At 36.2% G+C, this 24,870-nt stretch overlaps 1 protein-coding gene across 2 annotated transcripts in view; it reads right to left on the bottom strand.

Moving 5' to 3' along the window:
* Positions 1 to 7,889: 7,889 nt before the first annotated feature.
* The window catches only part of LOC311298283 (uncharacterized protein), an 89,662-nt gene continuing 72,681 nt past the window's right edge, over positions 7,890 to 24,870 (bottom strand). Inside the window, exons 1-6 of one of the 2 annotated variants that reach the window (XM_084421082.1) lie at positions 20,018 to 20,171; positions 19,535 to 19,843; positions 19,282 to 19,390; positions 18,970 to 19,021; positions 18,779 to 18,856; positions 7,890 to 8,109 (exon numbers count right to left, since the gene is read on the bottom strand). In XM_084421082.1, the coding sequence (XP_084277208.1) occupies positions 7,990 to 8,109; positions 18,779 to 18,856; positions 18,970 to 19,021; positions 19,282 to 19,390; positions 19,535 to 19,843; positions 20,018 to 20,087 (738 nt within the window). In that variant the 5' untranslated portion in view covers positions 20,088 to 20,171 and the 3' untranslated portion in view covers positions 7,890 to 7,989. Of the gene's footprint in view, positions 8,110 to 18,778; positions 18,857 to 18,969; positions 19,022 to 19,281; positions 19,391 to 19,534; positions 19,844 to 20,017; positions 20,172 to 24,870 lie in introns of those variants that run through there. The other variant, XM_084421081.1, reaches the window with a different exon arrangement.

Here is a 24,870-nt window from a genome sequence, read left to right as displayed (position 1 = left end):
TTCCACCAGAGATCCACTGGGGGCGATCGCCCATGAGTGCAGAATGAATGGGAGTCTATGGGGCTAGACGGCTAAATTTGTCTCTTTCACCCGATTGCCGTTGAGAAATCTCAGATTCGATAGTAGGTTTTGCAAATTCAACATGGGTTATAGGTCGAAAGTTGAATGAACGAGTACTTATGTCCTTTCGATTTCTTACAGGTTGAGTTGTTGTTGCCCATAACACGCTAGCATTCTGCTAATGAACGCTGATTGGTCAGTGAAGGACTGATTACGACCAGAGATACCGCTTGATGGCATCGTGTCATCCGCAGCGGGACCAGAAACAAACAAAACAAAAACTTGTCTAGCACGTGTATTTACCTGTGTCAGCTGTGTTGTCGATGCCTGGAGAGAAAAGAAAGTGCAGAGCGCAAAAGCACCAAAGTGACTGAAGGATTGCCGTAAAGCAGTATCTCTGGTCGTACGATGTGTATGACGTCATTGACACTTTAAAAGACTTTTTAAAGCATATAAGTTACTCTAAAAAATCTAACACCCAGCAATGTGTAATTTCTTTGCATCTCCTTTCGAATACAATATTCAAATTACTAGACAAAAAATTATATCCTGAGAAAAGTGGATTTTGATGGGTATACTGCCATAGACCTCCATTCATTCTGCACTCGTCCTGTGAGCGCCCTCATATGGAATCAAAGTGGAACTGCAACCATTTCAGAAGCCGGAAGTGTACTGAGAGTGAAACTTCTCGCCTTATTAGACATTCTCTGCCCAAACCCATTTTTGCCCGCAAAATAGATTGCAAAACCACCCAATCTGGCAACCCTGGGCTGGGCAGGGCAGGGCAGGGCAGGGCAGGGGTGGGACTTTATTGGGTTGAGCAGACCAGACGCCATGCAGCCAATCACATGGGAGGACAATGAAGAAAGGGGGACACACGCTCCGAAGATAAGCCGCTTTCCGACCGGAGGAACCTTTTCACAGTTCCTAGAACTATTGGCTAAAGTACCCGAATGTTCCTGCGGTGCGAACACGCCGACTAGGAACGATTTTAGTTCTAGGAACTCCATTTGGAGGAACTAATTTAGCTCCTGCTTCAGAGGAACTACTCGTGACGTTAGTGTACGCTGACCGAACGCACGCAAAACACCAGCACCTGCCATTTTTAAAACAGCTATGTAAACACACAGATTATATTTACTCCAGAAACTAACTATACAAACATGGAAAACAGTGATAGATGGGCCTCTAAACCTTTATGCTGAAGAGAAAATCCAACGCAACAGAGGGGACCAATTATATTTCTGCTCAACTAGAAACACTGGACATCAACCACACGGCATAGGCTAATACATTTTTTTATATATATACTGTCTACTTTCTATGTATAACAGTTCTATCTAATAACATATTAAACAGTACTGTTAGACAGATCGCTAACTAATTGTAATTGACCTACAAGTCAATCTACCAAAAGCTCACTCTACAACACTAATGAACACAGAATGCGAGCATTAGGCTTGTTTGAGATGAGCAAAATCTGCGCAGAAACGATCACCGGTGATCACCGCGAGATGCATGCCGGTTAGAAATGTGTCCGAGTGCGGTCCGCCTTGCTCTGATGTCATGCTGACGTACGTCAAAAATCTCTCGCGAGCGCAAGGCGCACGTGCCGGATTCTGCAGTCGGGCGCAGTTGCTCTCCACCGACTGCGCTGATCAAAAGCATGATGGGAAACGACTTACTGACGACACAGCTTAATGCTCATTGGTTTAAACAACTGCGATGTATTGTTGTCTTTTAAAATGTTTGATTTTAAAACTCTAATATCATGTTTTATGTCTATAGCCTATGTTATGTGTGAATATTCCCAAACTATCTGACAGTGCGATCTCTTTGGGTTATGCAATTTATTTTGTTATAATAAAAAAAAAAAAAAAAAAAAAAAAAAAACACATGTCTAGCTGTATTAAAGAAAAAAAAATATTGATAAACATGTATTTGGAATGGAATTAAATAACAAGTACTTTGGGTGTCTTGTACATTTTATTTATTTTCATATAGAAGCAACAGAACTTAAATTCCATCCAGTTTATTGGCAACACTGTGCACGAGCGTGAATCCCGTGATATCCATCTTTGATCTCACAGGTGTCAGATCCACTGTGTGAAGAGAGAACTGTCCGGCTTGCCTGCTCTTTTTTCACTCCTCCTCTCACTGCAGCCGCCTACTCTCGCATACATTTCAGGCGAGGCAAGGCGCATCTCAAACAAGCCTATTGTTTGCTCTGGCGTTCTCAGCGCCATCAAAATAAAGGTCCGCCGCGCTGTCAAAATACAAGTCGCAACAACAAGCGTCACTCCCTTACCCCTCCTACCAGTTCCTATGGCCACTTGGCCAGTGAGAATGCAAACAGCAAAACCGAGTTTGGGGGAGAGTAAGTTAGTTCATAGAACTGTTTAGAAGTGGACAGTTCCTATAACTACTTGGTCAGAAAGCGGCTACAAGCGGCTCTCGACGACGAGAGACTGAAGGAGCCGGATTTAAATGCAAGCGCGTTGGGAGAAAGTAAAGAGAAACTAAAGAAATGAGCGAAAAACAAAAAATACCGAAAAAGAAGCATAATCTGGCTGCATTTCAATGATATGGAGACTGTAAAGCTGAGTGCAGAATTTGTAAAATGAAAAATGTCCGGCAGAGCAGGGTCAACAACAAACCTGCACAGACATATCCGTGCAGCTGGAGGAGGAGAGAGAGCAAGCGAGCACTGAACACTTTTGCCTTTATTTATTTGATTTGTTTGCTGTTGCTCTGTTCAATTGTTCAATTAAAGTTTTATTAAAATGTTAAATAATACTAAAAGTAACTTTTTTGTAACGAAAAAAAAAAAGCATTAAAATGCTTTTTTAAAAATAAAATAAAAACACTGAATAAAAAGTTTCTTACCCACACACAAATCATTCACAATTGCTACAATGGGCTAAAATAGAAGGCTCCAAGTGATACTAAATAAAGAGGCATTTGTGAGCCGTTAGAGCCGGCTCTTCTAAGGGAGCCGAACCAAAAGAGCCGAATCTTTGAAAAGAGCCGAACTGCCCATGTAGTCCTCTATCTCTAACGGCCAAAAGCTGACTGCACTACTCATACCAATTCCAGATAACTGTATTGTGATTTTGACTAGTCTAAATTATACTGAAGATATTTAATGGAATCAAAAATATGGATGCAAATCCCCATATTTGTATTATTAACACAACCTTGCAAACGGTTTGGCGTCCTCACAATATCAGTGGCGGCGCCAGGGAGGAGCTAGGTGGTGCTATGGCAAGCCGTTTTAACATTTAATCATTTTAACCGACTAGTCTCTATTTTCATGCTACTAGTACTTATTTTTTAGATACTAGTATCTATTCCATTAAGTACTAGTACTTATTCATTAGCTACTAGTGCTTATTCTTTAGGTACTAGTGCCTATTCTTTAGATACTAGTGCTTATTCTTTAGGTACTAGTACTTATTCAATAGATACTAGTACTTATTCATTAGATACTAGTACTTATTCATTAGATACTAGTACCTATTAAATAGATACTAGTACTTATTCATTAGATACTAGTACTTATTCATTAGATACTAGTTCTTATTTATTAGATACTAGTACTTATTCATTAGTTACTAGTACTTATTATTAGATACTAGTACTTATTCATTAGATACTAGTACCTATTAAATAGATACTAGTACTTATTCATTAGATACTAGTACTTATTCCAATAGTGACTAGTAACTATTCTTTTGTTACTAGTAACAAAAAAAATTTCTTTGCCATTGACTTCTATGGGGATCTGTCATTCAGATATCAACTATTCAGTTCTGACTAGTATGTATTCCAATTGTGACTAGTACATATATATTAGATACTAGTAGTTATTTATTAGGTACTAGTACTTATTTTTTAGATACTAGTACCTATTACTAGATACTAGTATGTATTCAATAAATACTAGTACTAAGTCATTAGATACTAGTACCTCTTAAATAGATACTAGTACCTATTAAATAGATACTAGTACTTATTCATTAGATACTAGTACTTATTCAATAGATACTAGTACTTATTCATTAGATACTAGTACTTATTCATTAGATACTAGTACCTATTAATTAGATACTAGTACTTATAAATTAGCTACTAGTACTTATTGAATAGATACTAGTAACTATTTATTAGATACTAGTATTTATTCCAAATGTTACTAGTAAGATTTTGGATTTTACTAGTAAGATTTTTAATTGAACTATCCAGTGGCCGTTCTGACTAGTCATAACATAAGACGAGTAAAAAAGCAGTTGTGACTAGTAAAATAAAAAATCTTACTAGTAACATTCGGAATAAATAATTAATAGGTACTAGTATCTATTGAATAAGTACTAGTAGCTAATTTATAAGTACTAGTATCTAATTAATAGGTACTAGTATCTAATGAATAAGTACTAGTATCTAATGAATAAGTACTAGTATCTATTGAATAAGTACTAGTATCTAATGAATAAGTACTAGTATCTAATGAATAAGTACTAGTATCTAATGAATAAGTACTAGTATCTAATAAATAAGAACTAGTATCTAATGAATAAGTACTAGTATCTAATAAATAAGAACTAGTATCTAATGAATAAGAACTAGTATCTACTGAATAAGAACTAGTATCTAATATATATGTACTAGTCACAATTGGAATACATACTAGTCAGAACTGAATAGTTGATATCTGAATGACAGATCCCCATAGAAGTCAATGGCAAAGAAAATTTTTTGTTACTAGTAACAAAAGAATAGTTACTAGTCACTATTGGAATAAGTACTAGTATCTAATGAATAAGTACTAGTATCTATTTAATAGGTACTAGTATCTAATGAATAAGTACTAGTATCTATTTAATAGGTACTAGTATCTAATGAATAAGTACTAGTATCTAATAATAAGCACTAGTAACTAATGAATAAGTACTAGTATCTAATAAATAAGAACTAGTATCTAATGAATAAGTACTAGTATCTAATGAATAAGTACTAGTATCTATTTAATAGGTACTAGTATCTAATGAATAAGTACTAGTATCTAATGAATAAGTACTAGTATCTAAAGAATAGGCACTAGTACCTAAAGAATAAGCACTAGTAGCTAATGAATAAGTACTAGTACTTAATGGAATAGAGACTAGTATCTAAAAAATAAGTACTAGTAGCATGAAAATAGAGACTAGTCGGTTAAAATGATTAAATGTTAAAACGGCTTGCCATAGTGGTGCTGTATAGCTCCCCCTATAATAGCCATAGCACCTGCTCAGCACCCCCAAGAAATGTCTGTATTTTTTTATATTTATATTTTAATGTCATGTTTGAATAGTCTTTTTCATGTTGGTAAAAAATAGGAATTACATAATTATTTAAAAATCGCGAGCGGACGCGCGCGGGCGCCGTGAGCGCTGATGGCACTGAGCGAGCAGGAAGGAGTAACGTTAGTGAGTTTTCGTCGAAAAATATGGATAAAGCAAAAAAGCTGTTGGTGACTAAAAATATAAAAAGAAAGAGGGAAAAGGAGATGGCATGTCAATTGATTCGACAGCAGCTAAATAAGTGGATGGTGAAAGGCAACAGGTAGGATGTAAAGTGTGACGTCCAGGCATATAGGCTAGCCTACTGACCATCAGTACTACCGGGAGATTCCCGGTGGGCCGACGTGCTATTTGGGCCGATACATCTCATACTTTTTTTTTTGTCTTAACGGCCCATAAAACTCGTACATCGGCGGCCAATTCGTTTTGTTTTGCTTAATTGGCGGTGCATGGGTTAGTGCCGGTGTAATGCATTGGTCAAAAAAAGTCAGCGTTAGTTTTTTTTTTCTGACACCCCGAAACCAATAGAATCTGTCTGCACCCTGTAAGACTTCAAGTTACGCCCACTTCAAGTTACGCCCCTTCAAGTTACGTCACTTCAAGTTACGCCCCTTCAAGTTACGTCACGCCACAAGTCACGCCCCTTCAAGTTACGTCACGTCACTTCAAGTTACGCCCACTTCCGCGATATGACGAGATGACATCAAATGACCGCGAGATTGATTAAAGTATGCGATTAGTTCCGTGTGCTTTTTAATCGATCTCGCACAAGTTTAACTGAACATATTCAAACTAAACTGACTCTTACCTGTTCATGCTTTTTAATTTTTAACTCTCAAAGTGCACCAGATTGATGATTGCCAAAATTGTTGCTGCATACCCCTCTGACACTTGGTAGTTGCGTCCCTGTCTATAGCCCTTGCGTTGAATACTTTTACATATAGCTATACACAGTATATGCTTATAGTTGTGGAACGAGTAGCCTAGATAGTTAATGCGGGTGTGTACGCATGTATATACTTTCATTATGGTGTTGTTCATGATGGCGTTTCATTATGATGGTCCGATGCAACCTCCATAATGAAACGTCCCAAAATTCAAAGCACCTTCTCTTAAGTGTTGAGCATCCCCATAGCACCTGCAACAGAAAATCTCTGGAGCCGCCACTGCCTCACATTAAGAATGGTGTATTGTTCCCCATTTAAATAATAATAATAATAATAATAATAAAGAAAATAGTACAAATTACCCTCCTCCTAACTTACAAGATGCATAAATGTTTTCAGAATTAACGTCTCACCCTACCAGTTTTCAATGTTGAAATTACAGCAAAGATGCGCGAGGATTAACGGGTTTCTCTAAGAAAAGGAAGACAAAATGGGCCTGCAATGGAGGACACATGTGTTCGAAATCGCATTCTCATTCACTATTCCCAACATTACTCCACTAATCCCAGATAGCACACGTACGTCGGGCCGACGTTGGCCCGATGTACAAAGTTCCATCGGCACGATGTCGCTCAGAGATCGTTTGCTCATCGGCAATATGTCTCCTCGACGTCGGCCTTTGATCGAAAATGATATCCGGCCGATGTTTGAACGATGCAAAGCTGTAAATCTTTTGGCAGCTCTGCATGGGTTTTATAGGACCTTTATTTATAGGTCGGACCTTTCGGGCTACTCTTTACATTAGACACCATGCGCTGCTTTCATTGACGCACGCACACACACACAGAGCGGAGATCGCGCTGCAACACTCACTCAGCAGCACAAAATGTAGTCAACATTGCCCCGAGACTTAAATTGATAAAATAGCTTTGATACTGAACACATGCAACTTTCATCCCTCAAAATGGCCATATTCAAGAAAAAAAGTGGAGTAGTTTTACACTTCCATCTTACCTCGCACTCTTTTAACGTTAAACTGATGAAACACATGCTCTGCTTCTGTGAACAGTAAACCCCGCCTTCTATGATTTGATTGGCTATCTATTTGGATGGTCGCTGTAAGGTAGACCAGCCTAAAATGTAACTTTTAAACCTTTTTGCCATCCTAAAAACAGAGTGGAGCAAGAATTTCCAATACTGAATTTCCAGTTTGGCCATTTCTAACTATTGACATACTATTGTTAATATTGACATAATTATACACTGCAAAAAAATGCTTTTCTTAGTATTTTTGTGTTGTTTCCAGTCCAAATATCTAAACATTCTTAAATCAAGAAGCATTTACTAGAGAAGTAAAATAACATAAGAAATTCTATTTTGTTTTCAGATAAACAAAGTAATTTAAGTAATTTTTGCTTAAAATAAGATAAATTATCTGCCAGTGGGGTAAGAAAAAATAATCTGTTTTCCAATTGAATCAAGATTATTTTTTCTTACTTCTTGATTTAAGAATTTTTAGATATTTGGACTGGAAACAACACAAAAATACTAAGTAAGAAAAGCATGTTTTGCAGTGTAGGACTTGTCCCCCTCAATGTCTATGTACATATATACAGCCCTGGAGTTACTTGACTATCCAATATGAAAAAAGTAGGCTCTACTGACATTGAAAAATATCTTCTTAATTTTGTGTGTAACTGTCTCTAGTATAATGAACAGACACAATTCAAGTTAAGACATTTTAATGACACCAGAAAGAACTCCAGGAGAAAAGGGATCAAAAAGGAACAGCAACAATGTAGAGAAGGATTCTTCCTGGCAACCTGTAACAGAGTGAAAAACATTGAGAAAAAGCAGTTAGGACTAAAGCTAAGAATAAAATTGTCATTACACTGGATAATATAATTAAAAATCTAACAACAATCAAAGGTACATCAGCTGGCAAATCATTTAATAGTTTAATAGGTTTAATAGTCTATTTAAAGGGAATGATTGTAGTGGGGAGTTTGCTCAAACTATGGCAGTGATACAGCGAATAGTTGTCCGCGGTGCGCTTTCAAAGGCCAGTGTAAGCATACTGTCAGTTAAATTGTAAGTAGATGCTAACTGTTTCTCATGGGTTCGTATGGTATTTTAAACATTTACAGGGGTAAGTCTGTGATTTTATTGCCATCCGAATCCATGTCAGTGTTTATTTTCACCCAACCCGCGTACATTTCTTAATTGCTTTTATAAAGAACACCGCTTTCTCAGTTAACGCAGTGAAGCAGCCCCTGCACGAGATTGATTCTCGAGCCATCAATATCAGCAGATTCAGCAGTATCGCCACGGGCAGCACTGGGTAACGTCACACGGAAGAAGGAATATCTTTAGCAGCTTTCTAAGGTATGGTTCGGGGAACACGCCTATAAATGGTATTCCTTTAGTTAAGTTATACCTTAAGAGTCTTCGTAGCACGCTAAGAGACAACGTTATCGCGAAACCCAGCCCAAATTATTAGATAATTGCGCGTTCATGCGCTGGTTTAAAGGGGATATGTATCGATAGTAGAAACATTGATCACCAACGCTGCTATTGGCTGCTCAGCGTGGCCAAAGAGCGCGCTCAGTTTTTCTCCTCAGCAGAGCAAGAACTAATAGTCGAAGTTTATTCGGAATTTTAATGTTTAATCAAAACGCCAGGGAACACCTCAAAGTCTGCAAAAGCCAGGAGAGAGGGCTGGCAAAAAGTAGCAGACAATTTTAAATCCGTTAGAAGTGGCCATGTTAGATGTTTTTACAGGGGTGCAAACACATGTATGGTCAAAAAAGAGAGGTAATCGAAGCCCTCGTCCCGCGGCAAATATCCAGATATTACATTGCCACCATCCCCAACCCACCCCTATAGGCACATAGAGTCAAATGAAATTTAGAAAAACTATCTTGCACTTCTTCTTCTTGCTTTACTGCTACTTCCTGAAAACAATTTCACCTGATGATTTGAATAGCTCTTTTTGTAAAGAATTAATAATTCTAGGATGATTGGGGTAATTGTGTAGGGTAGGCCTAGTGCATCTGCATAGAAACTAATAAACAGAAGACAAATATAAATACAATAAAACACAAATACACGAGAAATAAAGCAGTACTTTATGTTTTTCAGGTAAATTAACTGTATTAAGTATTAATACAGTTTATCTTTTGACAAAACGTGATTAAGCTCTTTCTCTTTTGTTGTTTGATTAACTTTGGTGATACAAACAGCTGCAGGTATATTGGGTGCTGTCCCTTTAAGACGAATGCACTAATACCGGTAATGACACGCATCCGTTTTATTTTGACTGCGTTTACGGGGAAACTCGTTGAGACGGACACTGGCTTATTTTTTCGTGCACATGTCTGTTCAAACACAAATAGATAAGAAACAAAAGGGAATTCGGTGTTCACGAACTTCACGTGCTGTCTGCGACTGAGTGGCTCTGTGCGCCGACAGACCATCTACATTTGGATGTTAAACATAATATATATAGCCTGATACAGCAAAGACAACGTCGGCAGTATTGGCGGCAAAATAGGCTACAGAATATTTCGTTCTGTAGGCCTATTGACCAGGGCCGTGCAGAGACCTCTGGAGGGGCAGGTGCTCAAAGTATAAAAGGGGGGCACATGGAACAAGGCTTTAAATGGGGCTGTGTTTTTCCTGGCTTAAAATGAGGCGGAGGTGGTAAAATCCTAATAATGTATTTTAATAATAAGATAATAAAATGTGTATTTCTTTGTAGATCATCATATAGCCTAATGTGTTTCCCACATCATTTTTGTGGGTGGAGCTTGGTACCTCTAGGGGGGTCTGGGGGCATGCCCCCCCGTAAGAAAATTTTGTACATTTTAAAGATAAATTCATTAATCTGGTGTACTTTGAGTCACCCGAATCTGCCCAAATCCACTGTTAAAAATAAATAATCCACCCGCAAACCGCCCATATTCTTTGATTTAGATATCTGCATCTGATCATCACATTACAATTATTCAAATTCTTAGTGTTAAGCATGATAGTATGGTAACATATCACACTGAAGTAGGCTGATTTAAAATTAACATTTATATAAAATAAAAGTTCTTCTTTTGGCAAAATTACATTTCCTTAATAGCCTAAACAGAGGCTTTTCTCCCTTCAAACTTAAATTGTCAATGTTTCATTACATCACTGTTTGAAATCTCTAATTTTTTGTATCTTTTATAAAGGGCATCTTTCCCCTAATTTTATTAAATGTATGCTCCAACTTTCATTTCAAATTCTTAAATTTGATCAATATATTATAGTTATTATATTATAGTTACCAATCACATTAAATAATTTACATTGAAAAATTATAACTGTATTAAATTAGATTATTTTAAATATTTTTGACTATACAAAAATAAGGAATGTTGAAAAGATGATACTTTATGAAACTAAACCGCCAGTAGGAGGCGGCAGGCGACCGTTTTAATGAGCGAGTCATTGAGTCATTCATTCAAACGATTCGTTCAATCGGCTGATTTATTCAGAATGAGGCAGTTTGTGAATGGGTAATTGAATCTTTGACTCAACCGATTCGTTCAAAATGCTGAATCATTCAGTAATGCAACAAGTGTTGCTGTGAGATGCGCGATGATTCTGCGGTGATATTTGTTTGGAACTATTTTCGCTGCTGAAACAGAACAAAAACAGTCATTGCGTCTAAAATGTAAGTGACTTAATTTTAACTATTTGTTTATTGACCTGTTATGAAATCAGTCTCGGTTTTAATCTTGATGGCATTCAGGAAAACAGTTACTTCTACCTCCTACACACTGCAATATAAACAACATCTCTGCATGCTCTCTTCACGTCGTCCTTGTAAAATAATAATAATAAGTAAACAAACATCAAAATCACTTCGCTGAAAATGAAACGCCACTTACCAGCAGCCGCAGATTTTAAGATATCTTCTGGTAGTGCGCGTAGCCGCGCGAAATTAAAGAATGTGCGTGCAGCGTGAGGAATCGTTCCGGATGAGTTCGTCAGGTGAAAGGTCATCATGTGGATCATTTCATTTACGGCTAAATTATTATTTATTAATTTTACTAATAGTTAGGTTGGGCAGGCATCCACAAAAGGGCCTTTAATTACAAAAAAAGGAGAGGAAATTTTGCCTTGACAAAAGGGCACTTTGGGCACCAAGGGGCAAAGGGGCAGGTGCTCGAGCACCCAACGCCCCCCCCTCTGCACGTGCCTGCTATTGACAGGGGCAATATTTGAAAATCGATAATTAGGCCTATTTTTTAAATTACAATATGCATTTGTCAAAACCGAGAGACTTTCAAGCATCAAAATGTAATTTATTTATATGTATTTGCTCCTTCTATTTTGTCTGAAAACTTCCAACACTCTTGCGTGTCGCGTGAAAAATAGGCGTCGGTTGCGGTTCTATTTCTAGCACGCGGTTTCGACGCGGCTCGAGAAGTGTGTGTGTCACGCAGGCATTGTGCTCTAACACAAGCTCTAACCAGTTAACATGAGAGCCGACATAAAAACGGACACTCCACGCCACGCAGAGAGAAATGTGATGCAGCGGCAGATCCAGAGTGAGACAGAAACACTAGTGGTTCACGCTTGCGCACATACTGCTGGTTTGGCGCGCAGTGTTCTGATTCGCTTATTTACTATTTACTTGTTGGTGGACGCAATCCAGAATTACTGTTGGTTAAATTATAATCAGAGCCACTGGCAAATAATCTTAGGGCAATGCAAACAGTTTGTGCTGTAGTTAAAGCCCGACTCCGACAAGTCTAAAATAAATGTGCGTTTCCAACAAATTAATAATGTAAACGACAATCTCACGAGTCACGAGAAAAATATATATCTCAGAAAGTGCACTATCGCGCTGCGCTGGACTTCCCGTATCAGCTCCGTTTATGAAGCCGCAGTCTAATCCTGTTAACATGAAATAAGCCTGCTCCCGAGCAGGTTTAAGATTGCGCACCTGTTGCTATGACAGCAAGTCCAGGATGAGCGTCGAAGAACCAAACAATACAAGATCATGCCAAATCGCCAACAATCAAATCCAGCTAACTGAGTTAGCGACGTACGAAGAACGGGCCCCTGGTCAGTTATTGTTTCTGTTTCTGTTTGAGTGAACGTCTTAATATTTTCTAATTTGCTATTAACCCTCTGATGGTCCGCGGGGTCTTTTTGACCCGCAAATGACTTTTGCTCAAATTAAAAAAAAATGTTCCCTTTGTCCAAATGGTATGAAACCTTCTACGGCTCTTAACACTTTCTAGATCTACAAAAAAAATAAAAATAAAGTGGAATGATATCTGTTTTTATGTTAGCGTGACAAAATTTGTGACACTCGAGGTCAGAGACCCCGCAATCAAAATAGACAAAATTCATCATCAAAATCAGAAACAACGCAGAACACATCGACAGAAATGACAGAAATAAAGTGGCACACTTCCACCAATTCAAAAAGCATCCACAATGCTGAATTATTTTGCTCACAACAAGCGCGCACACACACACACACACACACATATAGAGGAATACATTTTTGAGACTATAAAAACTGTTCTCTTATCATTTGTAAAATAAAATCATCCAAAATGCAGTACCACCACAAAAATAAATTGGTGACACTGACACATTGAAAAATGTGCACACACACACACACACACACACACACACACACACACACACACAGGAACATTTGTAAGGCTATAATTTGTCAAATAAAATCATCCAAAATGCAGTACCACCACAAAAATAAATTGGTGATACTGACACATTGAAAATGTAAACACACACACACACACACACACACACACACACACACACACACACACACACACACACACACACACACACACACAGGAACATTTGTAAGGCTATAATGTGTCAAATAAAATCATCCAAAATGCAGTACCACCACAAAACTAAATTGGTGACACTGACACATTGAAAAATGTGCACACACACACACACACACACACACACACACACACACACACACACACACACACACACACACACACACACACACACACACACACACACACACATTTGTAAGGCTATAATTTGTCAAATAAAATCATCCAAAATGCAGTACCACCACAAAACTAAATTGGTGACACTGACACATTGAAAAATGTGCACACACACACACACACACACACACACACACACACACACACACACACACACACACACACACACATTTGTAAGGCTATAATTTGTCAAATAAAATCATCCAAAATGCAGTACCACCACAAAACTAAATTGGTGACACTGACACATTGAAAAATGTGCACACACACACACGCACGCACACACACACACACGCACACACACACAGGAACATTTGTAAGGCTATAATTTGTCAAATAAAATCATCCAAAATGCAGTACCACCACAAAAATAAATTGGTGATACTGACACATTGAAAATGTAAACACACACACACACACACACACGCATACACACACAGGAACATTTGTAAGGCTATAATGTGTCAAATAAAATCATCCAAAATGCGGAACCACTACAAATATAAAGTGGTGTGGTGACACTGGCACATCGACAATGTGTACTCACACACTCTCTCTCTCTTTATCTCTCAGACACACACACACACACACACACACACACACACACACACACACACACACACACACACACACACACACACACACACACAATTGTGTGTATCTAGAATCTAGAATTAGATTAAAAATAAATGATTGAAATAAATGATAAAATCTTAAGACTCCAACATTTCTCTTTGTAACATTTTGTTCAGGTTTGATTCTAATCATAATGTAACATTATTGAAAAACTGGGGGGTTTTTTGGTACAAAAAATGCTAAACTTTGACAAAAATCTTTTATTTTTGTTATAATTGTGATTTTATAATATTTAGATATGAATCCAACTGAATCCAACTTGTGAAAAGATATCTTTCAGGTAGTCTAATAGCAAATAGCATAATACTGGAGCTCTATAGCCATCTAGTGGTTAAAATTATATTTTTTTTTTTTAAAACTGCATTTTCCAAAAAATGGGCATAAATGTTACATTAAACCATTTAAAATCATCCATGTTATCCCCATGAATGAAAGTTAGAAATCTGGGTCTTTTATAAAGTGAATTTTACATCAAATGCTGTTTTTTTGTAAAAAGGCTATTTAAATATTTATTTATTTATTTATTTATAGAAATTAAAAAAATATCATAAATTCTCCAAAAACTGCACAAATGTTGAGTAAAAACATTAATAAACAGAATAAAATTACATTTGTAAAAAAAAAAACTATTATCTTGTTACAAAATTAAATGTTATTGTCTGGGGTCTCTAGAGACCCCAAAGAACTCGAGTGTAGACATAAATAAAGACCATCAGAGGGTTAAATACTTTGTTTTCCTGGTATTCATTCATTGTGCGCTTTTTTCAGCCTAGAGACGTGACAATTACAATCTTTTAAAGGCAACAGTTCACATTTATTAATATTTAGGTATAGACCAGAGGCCTCTGAAAACTGGTTAATTACATGAATGGCGACAGGTATCTGGCTTGCATTTTTTTAAAAGATTGTGGTATCGTCAGCAAGCTGACTGATGATGATATCCCTACCCACAATAGAAATTCCTTGTATAGCACTGTTACAGACATGAGTTGTGAGAATTTGCATACAAAGTAAAAACAGATAAGGGGAAATCAGGCATCCCTGACGAATGCCCCGTTCCAGATTAAATCTAGGAGAAGTTCCATTTTTCAGATTGATAGAGCTATTGCCATTAATGTTTTAATTGCTTTGCAGAAAAAGTCCTCAAAACCAAATTTCTCTAAAGATAGAAAAATAAATTGGTGTTATATTGTATCAAAAGCCTTATAGAAATCTAAGAGGAGGATGAACCACATCTTCAGATATCAAGTCAGAGTAGTCAAGAATATCTAATAGTCTAATATAGTTAGAGAAGTGCCTGTTCCTCATAAAGCCTGATTGTGTCTCATCTATAATTGTGCAAAGAGTTTCTTTAATTCTCCTGGCAAATATTGACGCCATCATTTTGTAATCATTGTTTAGCAGACAAATGGGTCTCCAGCTGTCAATAAAAAGCGCCATCTTTTCTAGGCTTGGGAATCAATGTGACCAGCCCTTGAGAGAGGCTGGGTATTATCTAGCTGTTGAGCATACATCAGTTGTACACTCGTCACTGTGGGATTGAATGAGTACACTCAATAACGTCCACTATGGGTTCGGACACCACTACAAATGACTGTCCCTTCAAATAGTGCCCTATTTAAGGGTACCCTATAGGCCTTATTCACAGCAGCGCTTTAACGGGAAGCTGACGAATCACTGCAAAAATATCTTTCCAAGAAATGTCATAGACCAAAAAAAAACACACAAAAAAAACCAGACAATATGTGCTGTGGAAAATTATAAGTGATCTAGGAGCTTTATAAAGATTTTTAAAGTGGATGCCATTGAAAACACGGTAAGTCTTTCCCTCACAGCCTTGGTTTCTGTCATGGTGCTGCTCTGAATAAGGTCTATAGGGGGCGATTTTGGACACAGCCCATGGAGTCAGATCAGTCTCATTAATATTTAATGCAAAAAAAAAAAAAAGGTATACTTTTTACATATATATTTACTATATATATATATATATATATATATATATATATATATATATATAAAATATAGGCTAGCCCATATATTTTTCGCGTGCGTGAATTAGGTTTCGTCCATGTGAAATAGGCTATGCATGTAATGCATCGTGAATTATTAATGAGACTGATCAGGCTATAGGCTCCCTTGCAATACATTTACAAATTTACATCTTATTACGGCGGCTGTCATCATGTAGTCAAGTGGGCTCTGTACAGGAAAAACACATGTGAAACACACAGGCTACTGCACATGGGAAACATGTGGTTTCGGAAATGTTCTCATGTGAAATCCATGTGATCACATAGGGAAACATGGTACATTCATGTGGTTTTTCTGTAATACAAACCACAGTGTTCAGAACTGCAACTATTTATTCCCAGTTACATTTTACTCAAAGCTTGATCAATATGACTGGAAATAACTTCCTAAATATTTGACTAATTTTATTTTGTAACACTGATCACTCTTTGTTGACAGCTGTTTTTATTACAGCTCTTTTGTTCTCAGATCATAACTGCCTCAGTTTAAATCAAATTAATTCATTAATTATTGCACTTATGGTTTTCAGATTTACATTTCTCTAATCCAGTGGCTATCTGCTAATGCTCTGAATGCTGGGTGAGGGAGGTATTTATCACTTATTGTTTACCCCAGCATTTTTGGGCCCCCTCTGGACATACAACGCATGTGCGGATGCCTATGCATAAATTTGACCCTGTGAAGGGGTTTATTATTGTGCTTCTTAACAAATTATGTCTAAATCATAGTTTGTTCTTTTTCATATGAACTTTTTGACTTTTTGGTTGTAATACTTTCTCCTGTAGACTGGATTTATTTCACCAATGCATTGTCTGACAGAAAGGCTTATTTTATTTTTATTTTTTAATCATGGTTTTACATTATGTACAATCATCCAAAATATGCTTTACAATAAAATAATTCACATTTAGAAATAAGTTCAATGTACAAATAAAATTATTCACATTAACATTTTTTCCCCATTTAGCCTGCTGTTATATTTATCACATATTCTACCACTGGATCAGTCCATCTCAAGTGGTCTAAAATTTATTTGGGAGCATTGCAATTAATATGACTTTACTTGGTTTAACCACAGGAGCTGTCTTTGTTTCATGGCGTACAACAGATATTTACGGAAACCTCAATATATACTTTTTTCAATATATACTGTAACATTAAACTGACATCATGTTTTACTTATTTTTATTACTACAGAACTGTAGAAGTATGAATCAGCCTAGACAGAAAGGCCTTTGCATATTGTCTCGAACAAAGGGAGAGATGCGATGACTTGGAGTCATTTAAACTATTTAAACTTTTAGGAATTTAAATAGTTTTAAGGTCCCTCTCAGAAGTTTGCTGAGGCCCCCTAGTGGCTCCCAGCTCCCCTGCTTGAGAAACATGATCTGATGATCTGAGATATTGAGGTTTCCGTAAACATCATAATTTATTGTGTGCCATGACACATAGATGACTGTTGTGGGTAAACCAATTAAAATTAAAATAAAAAATTGGTCAAGCGACCTCCATTGGATCTCTTGAAATGGTTTGACCCCAATGTTCCAATTACACAGCAAGGGTGTTATAAATGTGACATACATTGGCATTTGTGTAGGGCTGTACAGTGTGCCATATCCAACAAAAGCAAACATTTGATGACATGCTTTTATTCCAAACTCACTTCATGAGTTATAGCTATAACTTCCTTTTGTGATCTTATCTGAACTGGCTTCGTAACATAGAATGAGGCAGAGAAATTATATATTTTTTATATAGTATTCTATACAGTGATGTATAGCTATGTCGATTAGCATTGCATTATTAATATACTTTGTTTTTATGGAAATACCTGAGATGTCTAGAAGAACACAGATAAACCATTTATTGTCTTCCTGTTTCATCAGTCAGAACATGTCTGTATGTGTTGTATTCTGCTACAGTGATATCTGAATGCCTTTTTATCATAGGTTTTATGACTTTATGAGTCTCACTTGTTGTCTTTCAGCACGAGAGTGCTCTCCAGCTGCGAGTATGAATGAAACTTACATTACATTGCATGTGTGTACTCAAAAATGCTCACAACACCCTATTTTAGATAAAAAAGAATACTCTCTAGAGATATTTGAAATAAGCAAATGCTAATCTATACGTGTTTCTCCACTGTGGAGGAGTTTTTTTCTCTCAGTGGATGCATAAGATTTCCTGACAAAAATTAAGAGACCACCGTCACAGATTTTAACATAATAATGTAATATTTTATAAAACTTTAGAACTTTTTAATGATTCATAGGAAAATGAAGCTGTATTTTCAAGTGCTCAGCCAAACCAATGGATGTTGTTTGGATTGTGATTAGTGATATAGGGCTATATAAACAAAAATGACCTAATGTTAAGCAAGAGCACGTCTGCCATTTTCCTGTAGTCTGCCATTTTTGGCAAATAAAGAAAATGTGTGTCTGAAAACATTTCTGGTTAAGGTTTGTATTGTGTGCGTCCTGTACGGAACATTAATGTCCTTTATTAGTCACATGCCTGCTTAGGTGATGAACTGCACTACTTGTGTCTGTTTTCAGAGATGGTAACACGTGTTTCATACTTGTGCTACGCTGTGTGGCCTGTGCTATACAAAACTTTCAACCTCTGTAGCACCAGTGCATGCATAAAGTCCAGCCCTGCCTTTGTGTACTTGTTTAATTGACTTCGGTTACACAGGCAATTGCTACTTAAATATCAAAAAGTTCTGATGTAAAATGTTTAACTTTTCTGAAAAGAAAAGCAAAAAATGACATCATACTTGTCCATACACCGAGTTGAATCTCTCAAAGTACTGACTGGTTCGAGTCTGTATCCTTCCTCTGGCTGGTGCCTGTGACTAAATTGAAATGAGAAATTAAATCATTACTAATAGATAAGAAAATTCAGTTTTTATGAAAATGACCATTTACAACTTATTCACTATTTAAGTGATGGGGGGAAAAAACTCACAAAGTCCTGTCCTGTTTCTCTGTGACTTAAATCTTTGCTGTTTTTCAATCTCCTGTAAACATAACTTACAGTATCACATGTGTTGTTCTCACATCTTTTACATATTTACATATCATTTCATATCTTTACTCATCATCTTTTACTATCTCTAAAATTAGCAGAGATAATGCATTAAAGCAAGATAAATAAATTATGCATTCTGGTGTGTCAAATATTTACTAATATTTATGAAAAGGTCAGTCACTTCATCATACATGAAATCTAAAATCAATAAATGATCTCATCAGTTCATAGTGTGTTATTGTCTCTCACCTGTGAATGCTGATGCTGATTATCAGAAAGACTATAATAACTCCAGAACATGAGATGATGATGATGATGGTGTAGAGCGGCATTTGTTTGAGTGACGCTGGTCTGTTTTCTGACACACAAGAGTCAAACACACATGATATCAGTCGACCAGCACTCTTCTAGATACTAGTCACTGGTTACAAACATACTTATATTTATTCTATAATAAATGCAATTGTTTTTGAAGAAACAACAAATAAAATCATGGAATAACCTGTTATTGTTAATGTCCATCTTATTGCTGCTGGATAACAGGTGTAGTTTCCTGCATCAGACGCTTGTATTTGATGTATTTTTAATTCTTTTGAAATGGCTGGGTTGATGTGAATCCTGTTTGAGCTTAAGTTTCTCATAGTTCTGTTATTGATCGAGTCATACATAAAAATAACAGAGCTGTTCATTCTCCATGAGAAATCTTCATCAAATGGGGTTTTGTTGCAGTAAAGTGTAACTGTTTCCCCCACAAACACTGTTTTGTTGATGTGCTGTCGAAGACTTAGCTCTTGATTTGATTTGGAATAATCTGATGAAAAGACAGAAACTGCATCAGAAGGTAAAACACAAGTGTGAACACATGCATCCAAAAGCTCATAAGACACACCGGTTGCTCAATTCCTTAGTCACAGCGAACACACACAAGAACATCACACAACACCGAAACCAAACAATCAATCACAACAACAATGTTACAACATACCTGCATATGTCAGTAAATTAATGATGACCCATATATTTAGATGCAGGATTCTGGTTTGAAAGACCTCCATGATCGCAGAAGGTAGAGATGAAGCTCTCACTCTCCCTTCAACATTTCAAGCACTTCTGATCAACTGAGCGAGTCTGCAGACAGGAACGAGGGGAAGTGGTTACGTGAGAGTGGGACACCGCCGAGAACCGCTGAGCTCAAGTGAGCAACGTGACGATCAGAGTGTGAAACAGCTCAAGATACTGATTATTACAGCTACTCTTGAGACAACATAAGGATTATGAATTGTATATTTCTTACATTATATTTGATAAATACTGTATGGGTAGTTGACTTAAGAAGTTTTTTTGTTTAGTTTTTTTTACCAACATCAAGAAATTATTTTAAAATGTATAAAAAAATAATAATAATAAAAAAAGAACACATGTATATAAAATAAATGTTTTTAAATGGCATTATTAGTTCATTTTAATTGTCCTATAATGTAAATTAATTTTTTAAATTACACATATTCCATGTTTCTCAAATATGAGATCATGAAAGCAAAAAATTTTTTAAATGCTGTTTAAAATGTTTTAAGATGGAGTTTAACATGTCACGGCAGGTGTGTTTAGCAGGTAATGTCTTGTTTCTAAAACTATTCTTATTATAATTATTTATTGCTATATTTTTGATAAAGGCACAAATTAGCATTAATTTATGCCAGGCCTGTATGGTGTAAATGCACCCAAAATTCATATGCACAATTCTTTTAAATGAATGAATTAATTAATGTAGAGGCAGGACTAATATTTTCTTTAAATTCAGACACTAAACTCAGTAGTGTGCACTACAACAGCCTCTTTGATGAGTTGAGAGACAAGCCTCATAACCCACACACTTCCTGTATTCTAGGACCCTCTGTACCCTGGAAAACATTTGTGAACCAATGCGAAAACATGTGCAGCTGTCTATTTTTATGCTTCTGTCACAAAAGCACTTGACTCTAATTTTAAAAGCTTTAAGCACATTTGAGACACTTATAATGATCACCGTTTTGACTGGACTTCTTCAATGAGGGTGAAAATGAAAAAGGGATGTAAGAATACAGAGTTCACTACAGTTTAAAACTAATTCTAAAATGGATGGTTCACGTTCTGGAAGTTGATGTAAAACACCTCTTCAGCCATATCACTGTGCGGCTCCCATATAGTTCTGTTTTCTGCATAGCAACATTTTATCATAGGCTATATTGTCCATTGCAAATATGTCACTTGATGAATTTGCTTAGCAAAATAACATTGAAATGAAAATGAATAAATGTGAAAAAAGCAATAAAGCTCTTGAGCTTAACAACACCTCTTTAACCGTGACAGTATAGCATGACCTGTGATATTTTATTATATAATCTTTTGTGTGAGAATGGAAAGATCTGTACGATCAGGTTTGTATGTAAATGATGCATGAGGTGAATACATTCCACTGGTCAAAGCAGTTGAAAGAACACGTGCACAGATCGTTGTATCATTTTTCCGCCTCGGTTAGCGTCATAGAAGTAGGTATGAAGCAAATAGACCAAAAACCACTACAGCATGAGGTGTAGATCTGGGCTTGTAACAGAAAGGTTGTTGGTTCAATTCATAAGCTCCTAAAAGCAATAGTCTTGTTTTATTTAGTCTCCTGTCTTTTTTTGACTGGTTTTGGTCCATGCCTATTTTAAAACAGCACAATGTGTCATCATCATCATCATCATCACATCATCAGTACAGTAAAAGATGATTCAGTAGAACTTTGAGTAATGAATCATTTAAAATGTTCAAATGAATTTGCTGGCCTGATCAAACAGTGTCATTTCAACTTTTAGGATTCTGCACATTTGTTTTATCAATGACCTGCTTAAAAACTTTATGAGGGAAGATAAAGTGTAACTTTTTTTGATGGTGGATTTTATGCTGCTTTCTATTGTGATTTGACACAAGCTGCAGTGAGGTCATCATTTAACACATTTTAAACAAGCTAATTAAAAAGAAAATACAACATTTGCTTCAAATTATATGAATACTATTTTCTGGACAGGTACATTTTCAAGTCAATACAATATGTTATTTTATGTTTTTTTACCTGAAGTACATACATTCAATCAATTTTGGATATTACAGTTAAAATGGTTTGGTAATTTATGTTGTACAAAATGATGTTTTATAATAAAAATTCTGTATAACTCTTTTTTTCAATAATACAACTGAGTGAAGTAGCCCGATTTTTGACTAGCAGCATACAGTTTGCTCCACATTGTAGCTTAGTCTAGTGAAGAACCACCCACTTACACAGGAAGAGTCCGTCTGACTGATATATAAAGCGACCAGTCACAGTTTGTTTTGTTTTTATGTACCATATACAGGTGGATTTATCATAAGTAGTTAATATCACATTATTAAAATGACGTGGAGCAACAAGCACTGTCGTTTCACAATCAGTTGCACAGAAAACAAGGAACTTAATAGACACTTTGTGATATTCTCTTCCTTCAAAAGTAATAAGGAATATTTCACAAACAGAAGTAAAGCAGAATACACAGATTGTCATTAATTAGTTGATAAGTGCCTCTAACAAAACTATAAATGTCTTTCAAAGATTTGATGACTATGATGCTATTGGATAACAACTTTGTTTCCATGTGCACCCAAACAGCTGGAAATCGCATAGAAGCCAGACAAACAGGCTGGAACTTGAAGCTTTCAGACAGTATTTGGCATTTTGGGGGCAGTCAGTAAACAGACTTGTGGGTGATATGTGGGCATGTCATCTGAGACTGAAACAAATATTATGTCGAAGAGTGGGAGGGCTGTGAAAAAAAAAAAAAAAAAAAGTAGGCATTTGCTGTTTGGAAAAAGTCGTGCCAGTTATCATCCTGTAATAAAAAAGCTTGTGACCTAAAACCACAGAGAGAAACAGGAGGTGTCTTCATTAGGCCAAAATAGCACTGAGAGATTATTTATATAGGCTACTGATGAAATGATTACTGTTTCACAAGATCAAAAATATTCCACTGAAGCAGCTTTGTTGGTACTCAACTTATAATAGTATAAACTTCTGTCCTGTGACAGCCAGTAAGATATAGCAAAAGTGGAAAGTGCAAATAGACAAAGATGATCTTTTAACACTAGAGGCACGAGTATCCGCACACCAAAAGCACCCACAGTTCTTTTACTGATCTGATGCATGTTGCACACAATTTGTCAATCTAAACTCTATTCTGATTGACTGTAACTGAAATGCACATCTGATCTTATTCGTAAAAGGCTATTTGATAATGGATTGTATTTATACTAGGCGCAGTATAGAGTGAACAGTGTTTGATTGTCTTACGTGTCAGTCACTCTGTCTCTCTCTTCCTGTCTAAGCGAGCCAATCTTGGTCTGAATAAGCTGCAATGTGGAGTAGATATTTTGCCCTTTAGTCAATGATCGAGTGGCTATGCAAAACTAGGTTGAAGGATTTAATGGAGTTTAAACTAATTTTGAAGTTAAAAGAGCTAACATTCAATATTGGCAAGGTGCTGTTGCTGTTAAACTACTGGTTCATATGTTTGTAAGATCAGAAAATTGATAAAACCTAAAATAATTCATTCACTGGATTGCTTGTGAACAAAATGAAATTCAAATAATGTATGGAACAAAAGAATGACAGCACTGGCCTATATTTGTTCTACTTTGTTATACTAGTCTAAGACGTTAACTGGAAACTATTTTACACCCTTAACCACAAGGCAGAAGTGTCATGTGCCTTTGCATCCTTGTGCCCTGTCAGGTAAAAAGATTTGCAAAAAGAACATCATAACAGGTTAAATAATATAATAGTATATGCATTTAATAATATAAAAGTTTATAATATTAAAGTATTTTGTAAAAAAAAAAAATTATACACTGTTGCAACAATATTTTTCAGAATTCAGAAATAAAGTGTCAAGGAGGGTTGTACTCACTAAAAAAAGCGCACTATGTTTAGTAGTAGAAGTACTAGTACTAGTGTACTATAAAAGTAACTATAAACTATATATTCTCTGGTTAGCGTAAGTTTTATCTGCAAATTAAATAGCATTTAACTATTATACATTAATACAGACTAGTGCTGTACATCTGAATAATGCTATCTGTATTGTCATCAGAATCTGCAGAAGATGTGGGTTAAAGTATGCTGTAATAAGAAACCCTTGCAGAAACTGCCCAGAGTGTGGTGTTGATGACAGTTCCCACATACATCCTGAGAATGTACAAACTGACCTGAGGTCATCTAGATTTACACCAAACACGAGAAATAAACTATTTTGTAAATATTGTCAAGTGCTGTCTGCATATTACAAATATTCAGGACACAATATTTTAAGTGGTGTCCTATGCATATGCTTAATAGGTAGATTGCTCGTCGGTTAGGAACCTGGGTGTGCTCTTTGATACCAATCTTTCATTTGAAAGTCACGTGTCTGGTGTCTGTAAAACCACATTTTTCCATCTTAAAAATATATCTAAATTACGTCATATGCTCTCAATGACAAATGCAGAACAATTAGTTAATGTTCATGACATAAAGGCTAGATTATTGTAATGCTATTATGGCTGGTTGCCCTGCACGCTTAATAAACAAATTACAGCTGTTCCAAAATGCAGCAGCTCGAGTTCTTACCAGAACCAGGAAGTATGACTATATTAGCCCGGTTCTGTCAACACTGCATTGGCTCCCTATTAGACATTGTTTACATTTTAAAATATTGCTGATTACTTACAAAGCACTAAATGGTTTAGCTCCGCAGTACTTGAGCGAGCTCTTAACGCATTATAGTCCTTCACGTCTATTGCAATCTCAAA

This window comes from Rutilus rutilus, assembly GCF_951802725.1.
Source record: "Rutilus rutilus genome assembly, chromosome: 10".
Taxonomy (NCBI): domain Eukaryota; kingdom Metazoa; phylum Chordata; class Actinopteri; order Cypriniformes; family Leuciscidae; genus Rutilus; species Rutilus rutilus.
Note: the sequence above shows the minus strand (reverse complement) of the source record. Positions and strands in the feature narration are given on the sequence as shown.